A 23,566-nucleotide genomic window follows, 5' to 3' on the forward strand; every position below is an offset into this window, starting at 1 on the left:
TGTGGAGGCTGTATACAGGTGGTAGTGGTACAGAGTCAATGTGGAGGCTATATACAGGGTACCGGTACAGAGTCAATGTGGAGGCTATATACAGGGGGTACCGGTACAGAGTCAATGTGGAGACTATATACAGGGGGTACCGGTACAGAGTCAATGTGGAGGCTATATACAGGGGGTAGTGGTACAGAGTCAATGTGGAGGCTATATACAGGGTACCGGTACAGAGTCAATGTGGAGACTATATACATGGGGTACTGGTACAGAGTCAATGTGGAGGCTATATACAGGGGGTACTGGTACAGAGTCAATGTGGAGACTATATACATGGGGTACTGGTACAGAGTCAATGTGGAGACTATATACAGGGGGTACTGGTACAGAGTCAATGTGGAGGCTATATACAGGGGGTACTGGTACAGAGTCAATGTGGAGACTATATACAGGGGGTACCGGTACAGAGTCAATGTGGAGACTATATACAGGGGGTACTGGTACAGAGTCAATGTGGAGGCTATATACAGGGGGTACTGGTACAGAGTCAATGTGCGGTTAGTAGGGAGATATTTATGTAATTGAGGTTTTCAACCTCACACTTTGGGCTGGATGTTTCAATATGTAGTTAATTCATGCATAATCACTGTGTAAACTGTGCCGCGCCATTTCCCCTCCATTTCCCCTCCATTTCCCCCTCCATTTCACCTCCATTTCCCCCTCCATTTCACCTCCATTTCCCCCTCCATTTCCCCTCCATTTCACCTCCATTTCCCCCTCCATTTCCCCTCCATTTCACCTCCATTTCCCCCTCCATTTCCCCTCCATTCCCCCTCCATTTCACCTCCATTTCCCCTCCATTTCCCCCTCCATTTCCCCCTCCATTCCCCTCCACATGGGCAATTAGAGTTCTATCTCATGAGCTTCAGCCACTCGTATTTGAGTGACAGCTAGCAAGAAGCCAGCCCAGGGTTATCCAATGAGGTTGCAGGGCGGGCCTTAGCAGACAGAGAGATGACGTGGTGAACATATGTGATGTAGTACAACATTTTCAGGGACCACTTTTGACTTGTGAGTGTTACTATCAGCACTACTGGCTAAAAAGTACACAACAAGTATCAGAGAATCTCTTTAATGAGTCTGTTGACTGTAGTTTATACATGATCGGACTGTTCCAGCTGGAAAAAACTGTTTGTTGTGTGTCTTTTGTATTAAAATGTTCCATCAGTTTATGTTCCACATCAAAGAGTTATTATACAACATTATCTTCACCAGATGTCAAAGCTCTTGTCTGTCAGGAAGGGTCTTCTGCCCTGGATTCAGCCTTCTCTTCCTGGACTAAGACCTGATGTTGTTTCACCAGATGTCAAACCTCTTGTCTGTCAGGAAGGGTCTTCTGTCCTGGATTCAGCCTTCTCTTCCTGGACTAAGACCTGATGTTGTTTCACCAGATGTCAAACCTCTTGTCTGTCAGGAAGGGTCTTCTGTCCTGGATTCAGCCTTCTCTTCCTGGACTAAGACCTGATGTTGTTTCACCAGATGTCAAACCTCTTGTCTGTCAGGAAGGGTCTTCTGTCCTGGATTCAGCCTTCTCTTCCTGGACTAAGACCTGATGTTGTTTCACCAGATGTCAAAGCTCTTGTCTGTCAGGAAGGGTCTTCTGTCCTGGATTCAGCCTTCTCTTCCTGGACTAAGACCTGATGTTGTTTCACCAGATGTCAAAGCTCTTGTCTGTCAGGAAGGGTCTTCTGTCCTGGATTCAGCCTTCTCTTCCTGGACTAAGACCTGATGTTGTTTCACCAGATGTCAAAGCTCTTGTCTGTCAGGAAGGGTCTTCTGTCCTGGATTCAGCCTTCTCTTCCTGGACTAAGACCTGATGTTGTTTCACCAGATGTCAAACCTCTTGTCTGTCAGGAAGGGTCTTCTGCCCTGGTTTCAGCCTTCTCTTCCTGGACTAAGACCTGATGTTGTTTCACCAGATGTCAAAGCTCTTGTCTGTCAGGAAGGGTCTTCTGCCCTGGTTTCTGCCTTCTCTTCCTGGACTAAGACCTGATGTTGTTTCACCAGATGTCAAAGCTCTTGTCTGTCAGGAAGGGTCTTCTGTCCTGGATTCAGCCTTCTCTTCCTGGACTAAGACCTGATGTTGTTTCACCAGATGTCAAACCTCTTGTCTGTCAGGAAGGGTCTTCTGTCCTGGATTCTGTTGTTGAAGAGTCTACAAAACATGATTATTATGAATCTCCATCCTCCAACAGTTGCCCCCAGAAACAGACACACCCATATAATCTCACACACACACATGCTCTGCTCACCGTCACACACACCCTTACCGTATGGTGTGTATTGAAGTGTTGGTAGAGACCAGTTGGAGAAATCTGTCAGTCAGAGCATCAGTGATGTCATTGTGGCTCAGGCTGAGAGAGTTGGAGAGAGAGAGAGAGAGGGAGAGACGGAGAGACAGAGATGGAGACGGAGAGAGACAGAGAGAGGCAGAGACAGAGAGACAGAGATGGAGAGACAGAGAGATAGAGAGGCAGAGAAGGAGAGAGAGATAGAGAGACAGAGATGGAGAGACAGAGATGGAGAGATAGAGAGACAGAGACGGAGAGATAGAGAGACAGAGATGGAGAGATGGAGCGATAGAGAGACAGAGATGGAGAGATAGAGAGACAGAGATGGAGAGATAGAGACAGAGACAGAGATGGAGAGACAGAGAGAGAGACAGAGAGACAGAGATGGAGAGATAGAGAGACAGAGATGGAGAGATAGAGAGACAGAGACAGAGAGACAGAGACAGAGAGACAGAGATGGAGAGATAGAGAGATAGAGAGACAGAGATGGAGAGATAGAGAGACAGAGATGGAGAGATAGAGAGACAGAGACAGAGACAGAGACAGAGAGATGGAGAGATAGAGAGAGAACGAGTGATCAGACATTTGTCATCTAGTGTCTTTCACACACACACACACACACACACACACACACACACACACACACACACACACACACACACACACACACAGTGAAAGCCACTCACTCCAGGACTTGTACTTTATGCAGGTGTGTGATCAGGGGCTGTAGCTGGTGATCTGTGAGTTGACAGTGGCTGAGGTCCAGTTCTGACAGACCCTCTGAGTGTTCCAGAACCAGGGCCAGAGATCCACAGGCATTCTGGTCCAGCCTGGTCTCACTGAGGTCCAGCTCCCCATCCAGGGCTCTGCACAGGGACTCTGCGTGCCTCAGCAGCCCCTCTTCAATCCCCTCACACACAAGGTCCAGCAGCTGAAGTAACAGATTTTTGCTGGGACTGAGAGGACAAGAAGCAGAGACAACATTATGACACAGAGTAGGTTTAACTCCTACTGATAAACTAGTTGGTCAAATGTTTGTAATTGTGTCTCTAACCTCAGCTTGACAATATGCAGGCTGGGAAGCAGCTCCCTCAGTGCTCTGTCCTCCACCTTACAGTCTCTTAGGATGAGCTGGACCTGGTTCTGAACCAGCTGGGTGCCGTGTTGGTTCTGCTTCAGAACAGAGTTGATGGCCCTGCAGTGGTCAGTAGTCAGACACAGAGCCTCCCCTGGGTCCTGAGCTGACAGGTCCACAGAGGAGGAGCAGGACAAGTCCAGCCTGTGTTGCAGAGACCTGAGCAGCCATACTGCTGTTGGTGGTGATGATGGTGCCCCCTGCTGGACCTGAGAGGCAGCACAGCACTGGAGGAAACTCAGCAGTAACCTCCTGTCAACACTACAGAGAGACAGAGAGAGACTTACTTACACACCATCACACATTAAAACACTGATAAACACACTACAACTCTGTTTATCAGGTCAACTCCCAGGTGTTCACCTTCAATTTCACTCCTAGCTGAGGTTAAGGTTAGTACATTACACTAAGGTTAGGGTTAGAGGTTAAATCAGTCAGGAAGTGGAAAGCCTCATAGTTCTATCCATTCTAGCAGGGTCAACGAGTGCCAACTAAACCTGAGTTGGGAGACTCTGTCCAGAAGAGGCAGGATGCTCTCTATCTCCCCCGGTGGTATGGAGGTCCACAGCAGGTTGACTTTGACTTGGTGGCTGTGCTGCAGGGTAAAACACAGAGCAGTACAGTCCACTCTGTCCAGCTCTCTGCTGTTCAGGTTGATCCAATGGTCTGAAGACCTCAACAAACTGGACACACAGTCACTGTCTCTACTGTCATAGATCTGTCTGATGGTGGACTTTACAAAGCTGGAACTGAACCTGAACAAACATGGAGAATGGATTGTTGTGGTTACGTCAAGGTTTTATAAAGGATAAGTCACATAGTAACAACTGCCTGGATAGAACATTAATAATTAAAGACTATAAATATGGAATCAAGATCTTCCACCTCTTGAATAAAACCCTAATGATATTAGAGGAAAACTCAGAACAACATGTCACTGGATACAAATAGTTATTTTATTATTTCTAGAAAGTCTGAACAGATAAAGAAGTTCAACCACCTCTTGAGAGTAACCCTTCCCAGAAAGGGGAGAAGATCTGAGCTGTTCTTCTCTAGGAGCCGGTTCTTCCTGAGGTCCACAGTGATGTTGTGGGTTGAATGCTGCAGTAGAGAGAGAAGCACTTCCCAGTCCAGCCTGCAGGAGGTCAGGTCTCCACCAACCTTCTCCAGGAACCACTGAGTCAAGTCCTTGTCCTGAGCTTCATACACAACTACAGTCAGCTGCTGCAGAGTGTCTGAATTCAGTCTAGGAGGTTGGAACATACAGGCAGTCAGAAATATGAAGAAAAACACACGAATGACGTTACTATTTCTACTTTTAAAAAACATCAGCTTCAGACTGACCTGAGAGAGAGAGGTCCCTGGTGACACAGCAGTGTGATGAGAGAGTGACCCTGGATGCAGAAGTCAGTCAGGTCCAGACACTGAACCCTCCAGAGTCTCAGCAGGGACGCCACACTACTCAGAGCCCTGGATAACACTCTCTCTGGAGGCTGGCTGCTCTTTAGGACCAGGGAGAGTTCTCGGACAGTCAGTGGAGTAGCACCTCTCCCTGTCCTCCTAACCAGTCTGGACAGTTTCACTGCCATACCCACACCGAGCCTGGAATGAAAAGACAAAATGCAAGTCACTTGAAACAGAGAAACCTTGTCAGATAAATACTCAATAAGAAAATAAACGATTCAATTGACCTGTAAAAGCTGTCTTCCTGAACATACCTGAGCTTGTGGAGCTTTGACTCATGTCTCAAAAGAAGTGCGGCTCCTTGGAGAGAGATCTTGCTGGGGGTGAGAGTGAGGTCCACTCTGGAGGCACAGAGACCCAGGACTCTCCCCACAGACCTGCAGGTTTTCCTGGGTAACTCTCCTCCCAGTGACAGGGTGGAGCCCAAGGCCTGGAGGAGAGAGGCCATCTGCTGGTCCTCCTCTCTGGACCTCACAGGGATGGATTCACACACAGTCTGGAAGAACCTGTCATCACCACAGCTGAAACAGCAAAACATCAAATCAGACATTTAGGAGACAGTGACGTCCAAAAGTATTGGGACAGTGACACATTGTTTGTTATTTTGGCTCTGTAGTCCAGCACTTTCTAAACGGTGAAAATGCCTTGACATTAAAGCTGACAGAATCACCTTTAACCTCAAAATAACAAAGGTGTCCATGTACCAATACTTTGACCTCACTGTACATGAAGACCTGCCTGTCATATAATTCCATGTCACAGAGAAAGTTACATAATATACAAGACATTTGGTTTTATAGATTAGATATTCTGAATATAAACGTTCAGATTCTTAAAGGTAAACAAGGTTTCTAAAAGACAAATGCATCACATAATTAAGATAAATTAAAAATATATGACAAAACTCCATAATATCGGTGTTACTAACACAACAGCAACATTTGTTATGTTTTGAAAAATATATGAATAAAAAAAACAAATGTACGACATTTAGTAACATTTGAAATCTTGGTATAAATGTTACTAGCATCACATAACCACCACACATGTTCAGACTCACCTCAGCTGTGAGATGTAGGGCAGACACTGAAGGAAACTCCTCACTTCACTCTCTTCATCTGACCAGCCATTCAGCTCTACTGGTTTCTTCTCTGGTTGGAGTTTCAGCACTTCTAGGAGGAGGGAGGCCTTTCTCTCTGAGAGGTCTATGGACCAGACTGCAGGACTGGCTAACTGGTAAACTGGCTGTAATGCTGGAAGGACACTCCTGCCTGTTTGAGTCTCATAGTCCTTCACATGTGAGTACAGATCCAGCAGGAAATCACTCTCTCTAAATGGATCTTTACCATCATCATCATCATCATCATCATCATCATCATCTTCACCATATATGTATCTGCATATGGAGGATAATGTCTTTAAGATATTCTCTCCTGTCTCCGTATCAAACTCAGCTGCAGCAACACTGAGTTTAGACAGTAACGTCCAGGCCTTCTCTTCACCATAACCAACAAACAACCTGAATGAGAAGACAGACAAACATAGTTAATACAAGTTATCCTGGATTCTCTGGATAAGTAATGCAGAGGAATCACCCACAGACACATACAGTGCCTTAATAATGTTTACCCCTTGAACTTTGCAGAACTTTGCCACATTTGGATAAACATAAAGATATAAAACTGATATTTTTTGTGAAGAATCACACATCAAGTGGGACTCACAATCATGAATGTGGAACGACATTTATTGGATATTTCAAACTGGTTTCTTTTTAACAAATCAAAAACTGAAAAATTGGGCGTGACCAAAAATAGCTGAGCTGGTTTACTTTCAGTGCAGCAAACTCCTCCAGAAGTTCAGTCTCTCTAATGATCCAATGTTGATCCCTAAATGACTGTTTAATGATGATAAATACAATCCACCTGTGTGTAATCAAGTCTCCGTCTAAATGCTCCTGCACTCTGATAGTCTCAGAGGTCAGGAGATCCACCAGAGAGCATCTGCTTTGAAGATCAGAACACACCAGGCAGGTCCAAGATACTGTTGTGAAAGAAGTTTAAAGCCGGATTTGGATACAAAAAGATTTCCCAAGCTTTAAACATCCCAAGGAGGACTGTGCAAGCAATAATATTGAAATTTTCCCTATCAGACCACTGCAAATCTACCAAGACCTGGCCTTCCCTCTAAACTTTCAGCTCATACAAGGAGAAGACTGATCAGAGATGCAGCCAAGAGGCCCATGATCACTCTGGATGAACTGCAGAGATCTACAGCTGAGGTGGGAGACTCTGTCCATAGGACAACAATCAGTCGTATATTGCACAAATCTGGCCTTTATGGAAGAGTGGCAAGAAGAAAGCCATTTCTTAAAGATATCCATAAAAAGTGTTGTTTAAAGTTTGCCACAAGCCACCTGGGAGACACACCAAACATGTGGAAGAAGGTGCTCTGGTCAGATGAAACCAAAATTGAACTTTTTGGCAACAATGCAAAACATTATGTTTGGCGTCTCAACACAGCTCATCAACCTGAACACACCATCCCCACTGTCAAACATGGTGGTGGCAGCATCATGGTTTTTTGGGCCTGCTTTTCTTCAGCAGGGACAGGAAGTTGGTTAAAATTGATGGGAAGATGGATGGAGCCAAATACAGGACCATTCTGAAGAAGGGTTGATGGAGTCTGCAAAAGACCTGAGACTGGGACGGAGATTTGTCTTCCAACAAGACAATGATCCAAAACATAAAGCAAAATCTACAATGGAATGGTTCAAAAATAAACATATCCAGGTGTTAGAATGGCCAAGTCAAAGTCCAGACCTGAATCCAATCGAGAATCTGTGGAAAGAACTGAAAACTGCTGTTCACAAATCTCTCCATCCAACCTCAGATTGAGCTCAAGCTGTTTTGGTTGGAGGAATGGGAAAAATTCAGTTTCTGTGCAAAACTGATAGAGACATGCCCCATCATGACTTACAGCTGTAATTGGCAGCAAAAAGGTGGCTGCTACAAAGTATTTTAGCGGGCTGAATATTTTTGCACGCTCCAATTTTTCAGTTTTTGATTTGTTAAAAAGTTTGAAATATCCAATAAATGTCTTCCACTTCATGATTGTGTCCCACTTGTTGTTGATTCTTCAGAAAAAAATACAGTTTTATATCTTTATGTTTGAAGCCTGAAATGTGGCAAAAGGTCGCAAAGTTCAAGGGGGCCGAATACTTACGCAAGGCACTGTAATGTTTACATGTCAGAATGGCAAAAACAGACTAATGGAGGGATAAACAGATGTTTTATAAACCAGATAAATAGCTGGTACAATATGACACATCTCTGAGAAACTCACTCACCTCAGCTGTGAGATGTAGGACAGACACTGAAGGAAAATCCTCACTTCACTCTCTTCATCTGACCAGCCCTTCAGCTCTACTGGTTTCTTCTCTGGTTGGAGTTTCAGCACTTCTAGGAGGAGGGAGGCCTTTCTCTCTGAGAGGTCTATGGACCAGACTGCAGGAGCTGACTGGTAAACTGGCTGTAATGCTGGAAGGACACTCCTGCCTGTTTGAGTCTCATAGTCCTTCACATGTGAGTACAGATCCAGCAGGAAATCACTCTGTTCAGAATTGTCTCCATGGCGATAAGGAAAGGTGCTGTAAGAACACACTGATGATACCAGCTTCAGTGTCTTCTCTCCTGTCTGCTCCTCCCAGTCTGCTGCTTGAGACAGGAGATCCACCAGGATCTTGATCTGCTTTGAGAGATCAGACCAGTCTGGACAGAAACTGCAACAAGGACAGTAACAGCTGATTCAGACATGGATGAACACATGAAACCAGTCATAGATAAAGATATATGAAGTAGTTATACACTTACATAATGTGATTTGGTATAATTTTGATTTGATTTTAGAAACATTCACATTATCTATGACATTTAGTAATGCAACATTATTTATCTGTGACATTTAGTAATGCAACATTAGTTATGTCAGGAAATGGGCTGATAAATGTTCCCAGATTCACCAACATGTGTAGTTTTATACGGAGCCTTCACCGTGTGCTGCCACTTTGCATCAGCAGTCAGAAAGGAGACTCTCTGGGGGGCAGTTTGATAGTGGTGATGCTGCACAACTCTGGTTTATTTTCCCTCTTCCATGTCTCTCTTACCACTCTCTCTTTCTCTCTTTCCTTTCTCATCCTCTCTTCCCCATCTCTCTCTCTCGTCCCTCTCTCTCTCTCTCTCATCCCTCTCTCTTCTCGCCTCTCTCATCCATCTCTTCTCTCCCCATCTTCCCTCTCTCTCCAGTGCTTTACACTGCAGCAGACTTTATTATAGTTTTCAATGCTCTTCCCTTTGAGGTTCAGCGTGGCTGGACAATCATTGCCCTGCCAGACATATTTGGGTTGACATTTTAGTTAAAGGGAGGTTTCTTGCCAGTTTATTGTGTCTAGTTATTTGAACTGTATATATGTGGAACTAATGACATATAGCCCAGAAGATTGTGGATAATTTAAGGACTTTGTTTGTCTATGACCCCCCACCATTCATACCCTCTGCACTCCTCCACTGGGAGGTAATACAGATTACTGTAAATCCTCTCATGTTGATGACTGGGTTCTTTCTTGTAAATTGTTTCTATGAAGCTGCCGTGAAATTGCTCTGCCATCATTATTGTATGAGATATTATTGGTGGGGTTCCCCTTGTGCTGTGATGGGTGTTTTATATGGTGAGTCTTATCTTTTCTCTCCACTGGCTATCTGGCTAACAGGCTACAGTCTAGACAGTCTCTTCTGCTGATGTGTGTGTGTCTGGTAGTGTGTCTCTCTCTATCCGACTCTTTTCCTTTCTGCAGGGTTAATACCTGCCTGACACCCAAACTAAATCTTTACATTTACCCCTCTCTAACAATACTGCTACAAGATTTACCAACACATGAAGTTTTATATGTCAAATGTTTCTACACGATAATAACCACTAGCATCACATGATCACTAACCACCACACATGTTCAGACTCACCTCAGCTGTGAGATGTAGGGCAGACACTGAAGGAAACTCCTCACTTCACTCTCTTCATCTGACCAGCCCTTCAGCTCTACTGGTTTCTTCTCTGGTTGGAGTTTCAGCACTTCTAGGAGGGAGGCCTTTCTCTTTCTGAGGTCAATGGACCAGACTGCAGGAGCTGACTGGTAAACTGTCTGTAATGCTGGAAGGACCATCCTGCCTGTTTGAGTCTCATAGTCCTTCACATGTGAGTACAGATCCAGCAGGAAATCACTCTGTTTATAATTGTCTCCACTGAGAAAAGGAAAGGTGCTGTAAGAACACACTGATGATACCAGCTTCAGTGTCTTCTCTCCTGTCTGCTCCTCCCACTCTGCTGCTTGAGACAGGAGATCCACCAGGAACTTGATCTGCTTTGAGAGATCAGACCTCCATGGACAGAAACTGCAACAAGGACAGTAACAGCTGATTCAGACATGGATGAACACATGAAACCAGTCATAGATAAAGATATATGAAGTAGTTATACATTTACATAATGTGATTTGGTTATATGTTAAAGTATTTAATTTTAGAGACGTTCACATTATCTATGTGTGACATTTAGTAATGCATCATTAGTTACGTCAGGAAACGGGCTGATAAATGTTCCCAGATTCACCAACATGTGTAGTTTTATACGGAGCCTTCACCGTGTGCTGCCACTTTGCATCAGCAGTCAGAAAGGAGACTCTCTGGGGGCAGTTTGATAGTGGTGATGCTGCACAACTCTTCTTTATTTTCCCTCTTCCCTCTCTCTCTCCCTCTTCCCTCTCTTCACTCTCTCTCTATTCCCCCTCGCTCTCTTCCCCCCCCCCCCCTCTCTCGCTCTCTTCCCTCTCTCGCTCTCTCCCCTCTCGCTCTCTTCCCTCTCTCGCTCTCTCTTCCCTCTCTCGCTCTCTCCCACTCTCGCTCTCTCTTTCTCCCCTCTCTCTCTCTTCCCTCTCTCTTCCCTCTCTTTCGCTTCCCTCTCTCTCTCTTCCCCTCTCTCTCCCCTCTCTTTCCTCTCTCTCTTCCCTCTCTCTCTCTTCCCTTTCTCACTCTTCAGCCTCTCGCTCTCTTCCCTCTCTCGCTCTCTTCCCTCTCTCTCTCTTCCCTCTCTCGCTCTCTTCCCTCCCTGGCTCTCCCCCTCACTCCCTCCTCCTCTCCCCTCTCTCTCTCGCTCTCTTCCCTCCCTCGCTCTCCCCTCACTCCCTCCCTCTCTTCCCTCTCGCCCCTCTCTCGCTCTCTTCCCTCCCTCGCTCTCTCTCCCTCCCCTCTCCCCTCTCTCTCTCTCATCCCTCTCTCTCTCTTCTCCCCTCTCTCTCTTTTCTCTCTCCTCCCTCTCGCTCTCTTCTCTCTCTTCCCTCTCCTCTCCTCTCTCCCTCTCCCACCTCTCTCTCCCCTCTCTCCCCCTCTCTCTCTTCCCTCTCTCTTCCCTCTCTCTTCCCTCTCTCTCTCCAGTGCCTTACACTGCAGCAGACTTTATTATAGTTTTCAATGCTCTTCCCTTTGAGGTTCAGCGTGGCTGGACTATCATTGCCCTGCCAGACGTATTTGGGTTGACATTTTAGTTAAAGGGAGGTTTCTTGCCAGTTTATTGTGTCTTGTTATTTGAACTGTATTGATGTGGTACTAATGACATATAGCCCAGAAGATTGTGGACATTTTAAGGCCTTTGTTTGTCTATGACCCCCCCACCATTCATACCCTCTGCACTCCTCCACTGGGAGGTAATACAGATTACTGCAAATCCTCTCCTGTTGATGACTGGGTTCATTCTTGTAAATTGTTTCTATGAAGTTGCCGTTAAATTGCTCTGCCATCATTATTGTATGAGGTATTATTGGTGGGGTTCCCCCTGTGCTGTGATGGGTGTTTTATATGGTGAGTCTTATCTTTTCTCTCCACTGGCTATCTGGCTAACAGGCTACAGTCTAGACAGTCTCTTCTGCTGATGTGTGTGTGTCTGGTAGTGGGTCTCTCTCTATCCTACTCTTTTCCTTTCTGCAGGGTTAATACCTGTCTGGCACCCCAACAAAATCTCTACCTTTACCCCTCTCTAACAATACTGCTACAAGATTTACCAACACTTGAAGTTTTATATGTCAAATGTTTCTACAAGATAATAACCACTAGCATCACATAATCACTAACCACCACACATGTTCAGACTCACCTCAGCTGTGAGATGTAGGACAGACACTGAAGGAAACTCCTCACTGTACTCTCTTCATCTGACCAGCCCTTCAGCTCTACTGGTTTCTTCTCTGGTTGGAGTTTCAGCACTTCTAGGAGGAGGGAGGCCTTTCTCTCTGAGAGGTCTATGGACCAGACTGCAGGCCTGGCTGACTGGTAAACTGTCTGTAATGCTGGAAGGACACTCCTGCCTGTTTGAGTCTCATAGTCCTTCACATGTGAGTACAGATCCAACAGGAAATCACTCTGTTCAGAAGTGTCTCCATGGCGATAAGGAAAGGTGCTGTAAGTCCACACTGATGATACCAGCTTCAGTGTCTTCTCTCCTGTCTGCTCCTCCCAGTCTGCTGCTTGAGACAGGAGATCCACCAGGAACTTGATCAGCTTTGAGGGATCAGACCAGTCTGGAGAGAAACTGCAACAAGGACAGTAACAGCTGATTCAGACATGGATGAACACATGAAACCAGTCATAGATGAAGATATATGAAGTAGTTATAGATTTACATAATGTGATTTGGTTTAATTTTGATTTGATTTTAGAAACATTCACATTATCTATGACATTTAGTAATGCAACATTATTTATCTGTGACATTTAGTAATGCAACATTAGTTATGTCAGGAAATGGGCTGATAAATGTTCCCAGATTCACCAACATGTGTATTTTTATACGGAGCCTTCACCGTGTGCTGCCACTTTGCATCAGCAGTCAGAAAGGAGACTCTCTGGGGGCAGTTTGATAGTGGTGATGCTGCACAACTCTGGTTTATTTTCCCTCTTCCATGTCTCTCTTCCCCATCTCTCTCTCTCGTCCCTCTCTCTCTCTCTCTCATCCCTCTCTTTCTCGCCTCTCTCTCTCATCCCTCTCTCTTCCCTCTCTCTCTCTCCAGGACTTTACACAGCAGCAGACTTTATCATTGTTTTCAATGCTCTTCCCTTTGAGGTTCAGCGTGGATGGACTATCATTGCCCTGCCAGACGTATTTGGGTTGACATTTTAGTTAAAGGGAGGTTTCTTGCCAGTTTATTGTGTCTTGTTATTTGAACTGTATATATGTGGTACTAATGACATGTGGCCCAGAAGATTGTGGACATTTTAAGGCCTTTGTTTGTCTATGACCCCCCACCATTCATACCCTCTGCACTCCTCCACTGGGAGGTAATACAGATTACTGCAAATCCTCTCATGTTGATGACTGGGTTCATTCTTGTAAATTGTTTCTATGAAGCTGCCGTTAAATTGCTCTGCCATCATTATTGTATGAGGTATTATTGGTGGGGTTCCCCCTGTGCTGTGATGGGTGTTTTATATGGTGAGTCTTATCTTTTCTCTCCACTGGCTATCTGGCTAACAGGCTACAGTCTCTTCTGCTGATGTGTGTGTGTCTGGTAGTGGGTATCTCTCTATCCTACTCTTTTCCTTTCTGCAGGGTTAATACCTGCCTGGCACCCCAACAAAATCTTTACCTTTACACCTCTCTAACAATACTGCTACAAGATTTACCAACACTTGAAGTTTTATATGTCAAATGTTTCTACAAGACAATAACAAGTAGCATCACATGTTCAGACTCACCTCAGCTGTGAGATGTAGGGCAGACACTGAAGGAAACTCCTCACTTCACTGTCTTCATCTGACCAGCCATTCAGCTCTACTGGTTTCTTCTCTGGTTGGAGTTTCAGCACTTCTAGGAGGAGGGAGGCCTTTCTCTCTGAGAGGTCTATGGACCAGACTGCAGGAGCTGACTGGTAAACTGTCTGTAATGCTGGAAGGAAACTCCTGCCTGTTTGAGTCTCATAGTCCTTCACATGTGAGTACAGATCCAACAGGAAATCACATTGCTGAAAGCGATATACTTCAGACAGCAACAACACTTTCTCTACAGGTGTTTGTATGGATCCTCTCTCATGGAGAGCTGCTTGAAGACACAGATTCAGTAGGAATGTCTTCTCTCTCTTTGTCCTCTCCTCAGGGGATCTTCTCTGACCCTGTGGAGGAATAAATCTGCAAGAACAGTTGAACAACAAATAGATGAATACGTGAGAGATATGATATGCATTTCTGATGGTGACATTATGGAGGGTAAAATACAATGACCATCTTTCTAAACTCATCATCCACTTCAATTGTTCCTTAATTAAAATCCTGACCACAAAGATTGCATATTTTCCAAACAGTATGTTTCTGTTTAGTTTGTTAAGTTACTGCAGAAATCTACAGGCTTCCTCTATAAGACAACTACAATCTCTGAACTGTACTGATCCAACTCACCTCAGCTGTGAGATGTAGGGCAGACACTGAAGGAAACTCCTCACTTCACTCTCTTCATCTGACCAGCCCTTCAGCTCTACTGGTTTCTTCTCTGGTTGGAGTTTCAGCACTTCTAGGAGGAGGGAGGCCTTTCTCTCTGAGAGGTCTATGGACCAGATAGCAGGACTGGCTGACTGGTAAACTGGCTGTAATGCTGGAAGGACACTCCTGCCTGTTTGAGTCTCATAGTCCTTCACATGTGAGTACAGATCCAGCAGGAAATCACATGGCTGATTGTGATATACTTTAGACAGCAACAACACTTTCTCTACAGGTGTTTGTATGGATCCTCTCTCATGGAGAGCTGCTTGAAGACACAGATTCAGTAGGAATGTCTTCTCTCTCTTTGTCCTCTCCTCAGGGGATCTTCTCTGATCCTGTGGAGGAGTAAAACTGCAAGAACAGTTGAACAACAAATAGATGAATACGTGAGAGATATGATATGCATTTCTGATGGTGACATTATGGAGGGTAAAATACAATGACCATCTTTCTAAACTCATCATCCACTTCAATTGTTCCTTAAAATCATGACTACAAAGACTGCATATTTTCCAAACAGTATGTGTATATTTAATTATTAAGTTACTGCAGAAAGCTACAAGCATCATCTCTAAAGGGAAATACAGGGACAGACAACTACAATCCCTGAAATGTACTGATCCAACTCACCTCAGCTGTGAGATGTAGGGCAGACACTGAAGGAAACTCCTCACTTCACTCTCTTCATCTGACCAGCCTTTCAGCTCTACTGGTTTCTTCTCTGGTTGGAGTTTCAGCACTTCCAGGAGGAGGGAGGCCTTTCTCTCTGAGAGGTCTATGGACCAGACTGCAGGAGCTGACTGGTAAACTGTCTGTAATGCTGGAAGGACACTCCTGCCTGTTTGAGTCTCATAGTCCTTCACATGTGAGTACAGATCCAGCAGGAAATCACATTTCTGAAAGCGATATACTTTAGACAGCAACAACACTTTCTCTACAGTTGTTTGTATGGTTCCTCTCTCATGGAGAGCTGCTTGAAGACACAGATTCAGTAGGAATGTCTTCTCTCTCTTTCTTGTCTCTATATTATCCTTCAGTAGAGGAAATCTGAACAGACATTTTAAAACAGAGATGATAAACAGGTGAGTGACGAGGACTGATATGAGTAACAGGGTTGGGGAACTGAAAACTAATAGCACCACATGACTCAATCTTTTAAAACAATACAACTATGAATTGGAATTTTAGAGTTTCTACAGCTTCTTCATATGTTAATGTATTAACAAGATAAAGACAGTGTAAAACATGAATACTATCTACACCAGGTCAGTGATATATGGACTCTTGTTGGATAAACTCACTCACCTCAGCTGTGAGATGTAGGACAGACACTGAAGGAAAATCCTCACTTCACTCTCTTCATCTGACCAGCCCTTCAGCTCTACTGGTTTCTTCTCTGGTTGGAGTTTCAGCACTTCTAGGAGGAGGGAGGCCTTTCTCTCTGAGAGGTCTATGGACCAGACTGCAGGACTGGCTAACTGGTAAACTGTCTGTAATGCTGGAAGGACACTCTTGCCTGTTTGAGTCTCATAGTCCTTCACATGTGAGTACAGATCCAACAGGAAATCACTCTGTTTATAATTGTCTCCATGGCAATAAGGAAAGGTGCTGTAAGTCCACACTGATGATACCAGCTTCAGTGTCTTCTCTCCTGTCTGCTCCTCCCACTCTGCTGCTTGAGACAGGAGATCCACCAGGAACTTGATCTGCTTTGAGGGATCAGACCTCCGTGGACAGAAACTGCAACAAGGACAGTAACAGCTGATTCAGACATGGATGAACACATGAAACCAGTCATAGATAAAGATATATGAAGTAGTTATACACTTACATAATGTGATTTGGTATAATTTTGATTTGATTTTAGAAACATTCACATTATCTATGACATTTAGTGATGCAACATTATTTATCTGTGACATTTAGTAATGCAACATTAGTTATGTCAGGAAATGGGCTGATAAATGTTCCCAGATTCACCAACATGTGTAGTTTTATACGGAGCCTTCACCGTGTGCTGCCACTTTGCATCAGCAGTCAGAAAGGAGACTCTCTGGGGGGCAGTTTGATAGTGGTGATGCTGCACAACTCTGGTTTATTTTCCCTCTTCCCTCTCTCTCTCTTACCACTCTCTATTTCTCTTCCTCCTCTCTCTCTTTCCTCCCCTCTCTCTTCCCTTTCTCTCCCTCTCTCTCGTCCCTCTCTCTCTCTCGTCCCTCTCTCTCTCTCTCGTCCCTCTCTCTCTCGTCCCTCTCTCTCTCGTCCCTCTCTCTCTCGTCCCTCTCTCTCTCTCGTCCCTCTCTCTCTCTCTCGTCCCTCTCTCTCTCGTCCCTCTCTCTCTCTCTCTCTCTCTCTCTCTCCCTCCCCTCTCCCTCTCTCTCTCCTTCCCTCTCTCTCTCTCTCTCTCTCTCGTCCCTCTCTCTCGTCCTTCCCTCTCCTCTCTCTCGTCCTTCCCTCTCTCCTCTCTCTCTCTCTCTCGTCCATCTCTCAATTCAATTCAATTCAAGGGCTTTATTGGCATGGGAAACGTGTTAACATTGCCAAAGCAAGTGACCTAGATAATGGATAAAGTGAAATAAACAATAAAAATGAATAGTAAACATTACACATACAGAAGTCTCTCTCTCGCCCCCTCTCTCTCTCTGTCGTCCCTCTCTCTCTCTCTCGTCCCTCTCTCGTCCTTCTCTCTCTCTCTCTCCCTCTCTCGTCCCTCTCTCTCTCTCTCTCCTCTGTCTTCCTCTCCTCTCCTCTCTCCCTCACCCATCTCTCTCTCTCTCTCCCCTCTATCTCTCTCTCCAGGACTTTACACAGCAGCAGACTTTATTATAGTTTTCAATGCTCTTCCTTTGAGGTTCAGCATCGCTGGACTATCATTGCCCTGCCAGACATATTTGGGTTGACATTTTAGTTAAAGGGAGGTTTCTTGCCCGTGTATTGTGTCTTGTTATTTGAACTGTATATATGTGGTACTAATGGCATGTGGCCCAGAAGATTGTGGACATTTTAAGGCCTTTGTTTGTCTATGACCCCCCACCATTCATACCCTCTGCACACCTCCACTGGGAGGTAATACAGATTACTGCAAATCCTCTCCTGTTGATGACTGGGTTCTTTCTTGTAAATTGTTTCCATGAAGTTGCCGTTAAATTGCTCTGCCATCATTATTGTATGAGGTATTATTGGTGGGGTTCCCCCTGTGCTGTGATGGGTGTTTTATATGGTGAGTCTTATCTTTTCTCTCCACTGGCTATCTGGCTAACAGGCTACAGTCTCTTCTGCTGATGTGTGTGTGTCTGGTAGTGGGTCTCTCTATCCTACTCTTTTCCTTTCTGCAGGGTTAATACCTGCCTGGCGCCCCAACAAAATCTCTACCTTTACCCCTCTCTAACAATACTGCTACAAGATTTACCAACACTTGAAGTTTAATATGTCAAATGTTTCTACAAGATAATAACAACTAGCATCACATGTTCAGACTCACCACAGCTGTGAGATGTGGGACAGACACTGAAGGAAACTCCTCACTTCACTCTCTTCATCTGACCAGCCCTTCAGCTCTACTGGTTTCTTCTCTGGTTGGAGTTTCAGCACTTCTAGGAGGAGGGAGGCCTTTCTCTCTGAGAGGTCTATGGACCAGACTGCAGGAGCTGACTGGTAAACTGGCTGTAATGCTGGAAGGAAACTCCTGCCTGTTTGAGTCTCATAGTCCTTCACATGTGAGTACAGATCCAACAGGAAATCACTCTGTTTATAATTGTCTCCACTGAGAAAAGGAAAGGTGCTGTAAGAACACACTGATGATACCAGCTTCAGTGTCTTCTCTCCTGTCTGCTCCTCCCACTCTGCTGCTTGAGACAGGAGATCCACCAGGAACTTGATCTGCTTTGAGGGATCAGGCCACCATGGATGGAAACTGCAACAAGGACAGTAACAGATGATCCAGACACTGTGTGATGTGTACAACATCTATTTAAACTAGTAAACACAAAACTCTGATATTAGTTCAAACTGACCTGAGGATAAACAAGGGACAAAATTAACATGTTGAAACATGTAGACATTATTAGGGTATTGTTCATAAACATGAGAAAACATTACTATGTAAACACACTCACCTCAGCTGTGAGATGTAGGGCAGACACTGAAGGAAACTCCTCACTTCACTCTCTTCATCTGACCAGTTCTTCAGCTCTACTGGTTTCTTCTCTGGTTGGAGTTTCAGCACTTCTAGGAGGAGGGAGCCCGTTCTCTCTGAGAGGTCTATGGACCAGACTGCAGGAGATGACTGGTAAACTGGCTGTAATGCTGGAAGGAAACTCCTGCCTGTTTGAGTCTCATAGTCCTTCACATGTGAGTACAGATCCACAGGAAATCACATGGCTGATAGTGATATACTTCAGACAGTGACAACACTTTCTCTACAGTTGTTTGTATGGATCCTCTCTCATGGAGAGCTGCTTGAAGACACAGATTCAGTAGGAATGTCTTCTCTCTTTGTCCTCTCCTCAGGGGATCTTCTCTGATCCTGTGGAGGAATAAATCTGCAAGAACAGTTTAACAACAAATAGATGAATACGTGAGAGATATGATATGCATTTCTAATGGTGACATTATGGATAAAATACAATAACCATCTTTCTTAAACTCATTCACTTCAATTGTGCCTTAAAATCATGACTAGAAAGACTGCATATTTTCCAAACAGTATGTGTATATTTAATTATTAAGTTACTGCAGAAATATACAAACTTCCTCTCTAAAGGGAAATACAGGGACAGACAACTACAACCCCTGAACTGTACTGATCCAACTCACCTCAGCTGTGAGATGTAGGACAGACAAGGAAGGAAACTCCTCACTTCACTCTCTTCATCTGACCAGCCCTTCAGCTCTACTGGTTTCTTCTCTGGTTGGAGTTTCAGCACTTCTAGGAGGAGGGAGGCCTTTCTCTCTGAGAGGTCTATGAACCAGACTGCAGGAGATGACAAGTAAACTGTCTGTAATGCTGGAAGGACACTCCTGCCTGTTTGAGTCTCATAGTCCTTCACATGTGAGTACAGATCCAGCAGGAAATCACATTTCTGATTGTGATATACTTCAGACAGCGACAACACTTTCTCTACAGTTGTTTGTATGGATCCTCTCTCATGGAGAACTGCTTGAAGACACAGATTCAGTAGGAACGTCTTCTCTCTCTTTCTCCTCTTTATGTTATCCTTCAGTGGAAGAAATCTGTTAAAAGATTTTATGAAGGTTAAAGATAAATGATTCAATCATTCTACCCTGAAACTTAACCATTAGGGAGTAGATGTTGTGTGGACCTGGGAAGAGGGTAATGTATGCCTAACGAAAACAAAGAGTCTCAATTAACTCATGTTTGAACCGACCCGGCTGTAACTCTGGTGAGACAGGGAGACAGAGCTCTCGTATCTGGGGGAGATTGAAACTGTCAGCTGAGTGGTAATAAACTGTGGTGGGACATCAGGAGAAAAAGAGAGAATCCAAATGTTAGTGTGTATGTATGTGCGTAGGTTAAGAGAATATTATATAAGGAACGTCTTTGTATATGCACAGCAGAGCTCTCGCTAATAAACTTGGATTTGATCAATTGTGAGCTGGGAATTCTGTCTGTTTAATTTAAGACCAGAACTTTACAACCTCTGGGTTGCAGACCGATTAACATAATTTAAATTTATGAATTACAAAAATCTATAACAAAATCTGAACAAACAGTTTAAAACAGAGATGATAAACAGGTGAGTGACGAGGACTGATATGAGTAACAGGGTTGGGGAACTGAAAACTAATAGCACCACATGACTCCATCTTTTAAAACAATACAACTATGAATTGGAATTTTAGAGTTTCTACAGCTTCTTCATATGTTAATGTATTAACAAGATAAAGACAGTGTAAAACATGAATACTATCTACACCAGGTCAGTGATATATGGACTCTTGTTGGATAAACTCACTCACCTCAGCTGTGAGATGTAGGGCAGACACTGAAGGAAACTCCTCACTTCACTCTTTTCATCTGACCAGTCCTTCAGCTCTACTGGTTTCTTCTCTAGTTGGAGTTTCAACACTTCTAGGAGGAGGGAGGCCTTTCTCTCTGAGAGGTCTATGGACCAGACTGCATAAGCTGACTGGTAAAGTGGCTTCAAGGATGGAAGGATACTCCTGGCTGTTTGATTCCTATTATACTTCACATGAGAGTACAGATCCAGCAGGATGTCATATCTCTCAGTTTGATACACAGAGAACAGTGACAGCAGTGTGTTCACAGTACTCTGGAATGTTTCTCTGTGATCTAGTGCTGCTTGTAGACACAAATCTAGTAGGACTGCTTTCTCTTCTGTCTCCAGTCTTTCAGGGGATCCTCTCTGATGTTGTAGAGGGGTAAACCTGTGACCCATAAAACACAAGAACGTCTGTTCAGAAGCAGGGAGAATGTGACTGCGGCCTCTTTTACAGACTGAATACTGTTGTCATGTGTGTCTCTTGTGTTGTTGTAATGTCTTCTTTAAAAATACTACCATACTAGACTGCAGACTTTACTGTAGTGTTTTGGATACTTTATTGTAGTATTCTATAGTAAAGTGAAAGTATTTGTTCATGTGGGCAGTGAAGTGTGTTCTCAATCAGGGACAGCTGTCTACCGTTGTCTCTGATTAGGAATCATACTTAGGCAGCATGTTTTCCCACCTTAGGTTGTGGGATGTTGTTTTTTGTTCTGTGACATTTTGTTTGTTGTTTTAGTGAGAAATAAAGATCATGAACACGCTGTGTTACGAAACAGCCCTATCTGGTGCAACAAACACAGAGACAGGAACAATCACCCACAAAACCCAACACCAAACAGGCTCCCTAAATATGGTTCCCAATCAGAGACAATGACTAACACCTGCCTCTGATTGAGAACCATATCAGGCCAAACACAGAAACAGACAAACTAGACACACAACATAGAATGCCCACTCAGATCACACCCTGACAAAAACAAAACATAGAAACATACAAAGCAAACTATGGTCAGGGTGTGACACGCTGCACCTTGGTCCACTTCTTCCGACGAGCGATACAAGTCCAGGCATTTATATATCTATTGTAGTCATACTTTAAAAGCCTTTTCAAAATCGACATACTACACTATAACAACAGAAACAGACATACTGCACTACACTATAACAACAGAAACAGACATACTGCACTACACTATAACAACAGAAACAGACATACTGCACTACACTATAACAACAGAAACAGACATACTGCACTACACTATAACAACAGAAACAGACATACTGCACTACACTATAACAACAGAAACAGACATACTGCACTACAACAACAGAAACAGACATACTGCACTACACTATAACAACAGAAACAGACATACTGCACTACAACAACAGAAACAGACATACTGCACTACAACAACAGAAACAGACATACTGCACTACACTATAACAACAGAAACAGACATACTGTACTACAACAACAGAAACAGACATACTGCACTACACTATAACAACAGAAACAGACATACTGCACTACAACAACAGAAACAGACATACTGCACTACAACAACAGAAACAGACATACTGCACTATAACAACAGAAACAGACATACTGCACTATAACAACAGAAACAGACATACTGCACTACACTATAACAACAGAAACAGACATACTGCACTGCACTACAACAACAGAAACAGACATACTATAACAACAGAAACAGACATACTGCACTACACTATAACAACAGAAACAGACATACTGCACTATAACAACAGAAACAGACATACTGCACTACACTATAACAACAGAAACAGACATACTGCACTACAACAACAGAAACAGACATACTGCACTACACTATAACAACAGAAACAGACATACTGCACTACACTATAACAACAGAAACAGACATACTGCACTACAACAACAGAAACAGACATACTGCACTACAACAACAGAAACAGACATACTGCACTACAACAACAGAAACAGACATACTGCACTACAACAACAGAAACAGACATACTGCACTACACTATAACAACAGAAACAGACATACTGCACTACAACAACAGAAACAGACATACTGCACTACAACAACAGAAACAGACATACTGCACTACAACAACAGAAACAGACATACTGCACTACACTATAACAACAGAAACAGACATACTGCACTACAACAACAGAAACAGACATACTGCACTACACTACAACAACAGAAACAGACATACTGCACTACAACAACAGAAACAGACATACTGCACTACAATAACAAGAAACAGACATACTGCACTATAACAACAGAAACAGACATACTGCACTACACTATAACAACAGAAACAGACATACTGCACTACAACAACAGAAACAGACATACTGCACTACAACAACAGAAAAAGACATACTGCACTACACTATAACAACAGAAACAGACATACTGCACTACAACAACAGAAACAGACATACTGCACTACACTATAACAACAGAAACAGACATACTGCACTATAACAACAGAAACAGACATACTGCACTACACTATAACAACAGAAACAGACATACTGCACTATAACAACAGAAACAGACATACTGCACTACACTATAACAACAGAAACAGACATACTGCACTACACTATAACAACAGAAACAGACATACTGCACTACAATATAACAACAGAAACAGACATACTGCACTATAACAACAGAAACAGACATACTGCACTACACTATAACAACAGAAACAGACATACTGCACTACACTACAACAACAGAAACAGACATACTGCACTACAACAACAGAAACAGACATACTGCACTACACTATAACAACAGAAACAGACATACTGCACTACAACAACAGAAACAGACAAACTGCACTACAACAACAGAAACAGACAACATAAACAGACATACTGCACTACAACAACATAAACAGACATACTGCACTACAACAACAGAAACAGACATACTGCACTACAACAACAGAAACAGAAATACTGCACTACACTATAACAACAGA

The 23,566-nt window shown here is 43.7% G+C and overlaps 1 protein-coding gene across 1 annotated transcript in view; it reads right to left on the reverse strand.

The window, feature by feature from the left end:
• Positions 1-1,107: 1,107 nt before the first annotated feature.
• Positions 1,108-23,566, reverse strand: part of LOC135568169 (uncharacterized) — a 28,357-nt gene continuing 5,898 nt past the window's right edge. Inside the window, exons 5-25 of the mRNA XM_065015145.1 lie at positions 20,496-20,924; positions 19,332-19,748; positions 18,985-19,057; positions 18,632-18,858; positions 17,998-18,429; positions 15,822-16,256; positions 15,147-15,563; positions 14,436-14,867; positions 13,740-14,168; positions 12,142-12,576; positions 9,960-10,388; positions 8,291-8,722; positions 6,002-6,460; positions 5,196-5,462; positions 4,822-5,079; positions 4,478-4,723; positions 3,975-4,232; positions 3,397-3,738; positions 3,029-3,298; positions 2,322-2,405; positions 1,108-2,206 (exon numbers count right to left, since the gene is read on the reverse strand). Coding sequence (XP_064871217.1) covers positions 2,140-2,206; positions 2,322-2,405; positions 3,029-3,298; positions 3,397-3,738; positions 3,975-4,232; positions 4,478-4,723; positions 4,822-5,079; positions 5,196-5,462; positions 6,002-6,460; positions 8,291-8,722; positions 9,960-10,388; positions 12,142-12,576; positions 13,740-14,168; positions 14,436-14,867; positions 15,147-15,563; positions 15,822-16,256; positions 17,998-18,429; positions 18,632-18,858; positions 18,985-19,057; positions 19,332-19,748; positions 20,496-20,924 — 6,838 coding nt within the window. The 3' untranslated portion in view covers positions 1,108-2,139. The remainder of the gene's footprint in view (positions 2,207-2,321; positions 2,406-3,028; positions 3,299-3,396; positions 3,739-3,974; positions 4,233-4,477; positions 4,724-4,821; positions 5,080-5,195; positions 5,463-6,001; positions 6,461-8,290; positions 8,723-9,959; positions 10,389-12,141; positions 12,577-13,739; positions 14,169-14,435; positions 14,868-15,146; positions 15,564-15,821; positions 16,257-17,997; positions 18,430-18,631; positions 18,859-18,984; positions 19,058-19,331; positions 19,749-20,495; positions 20,925-23,566) is intronic.

This window comes from Oncorhynchus nerka, unplaced genomic scaffold (assembly GCF_034236695.1).
Source record: "Oncorhynchus nerka isolate Pitt River unplaced genomic scaffold, Oner_Uvic_2.0 unplaced_scaffold_1655, whole genome shotgun sequence".
Classification (NCBI taxonomy): Eukaryota; Metazoa; Chordata; class Actinopteri; order Salmoniformes; family Salmonidae; genus Oncorhynchus; species Oncorhynchus nerka.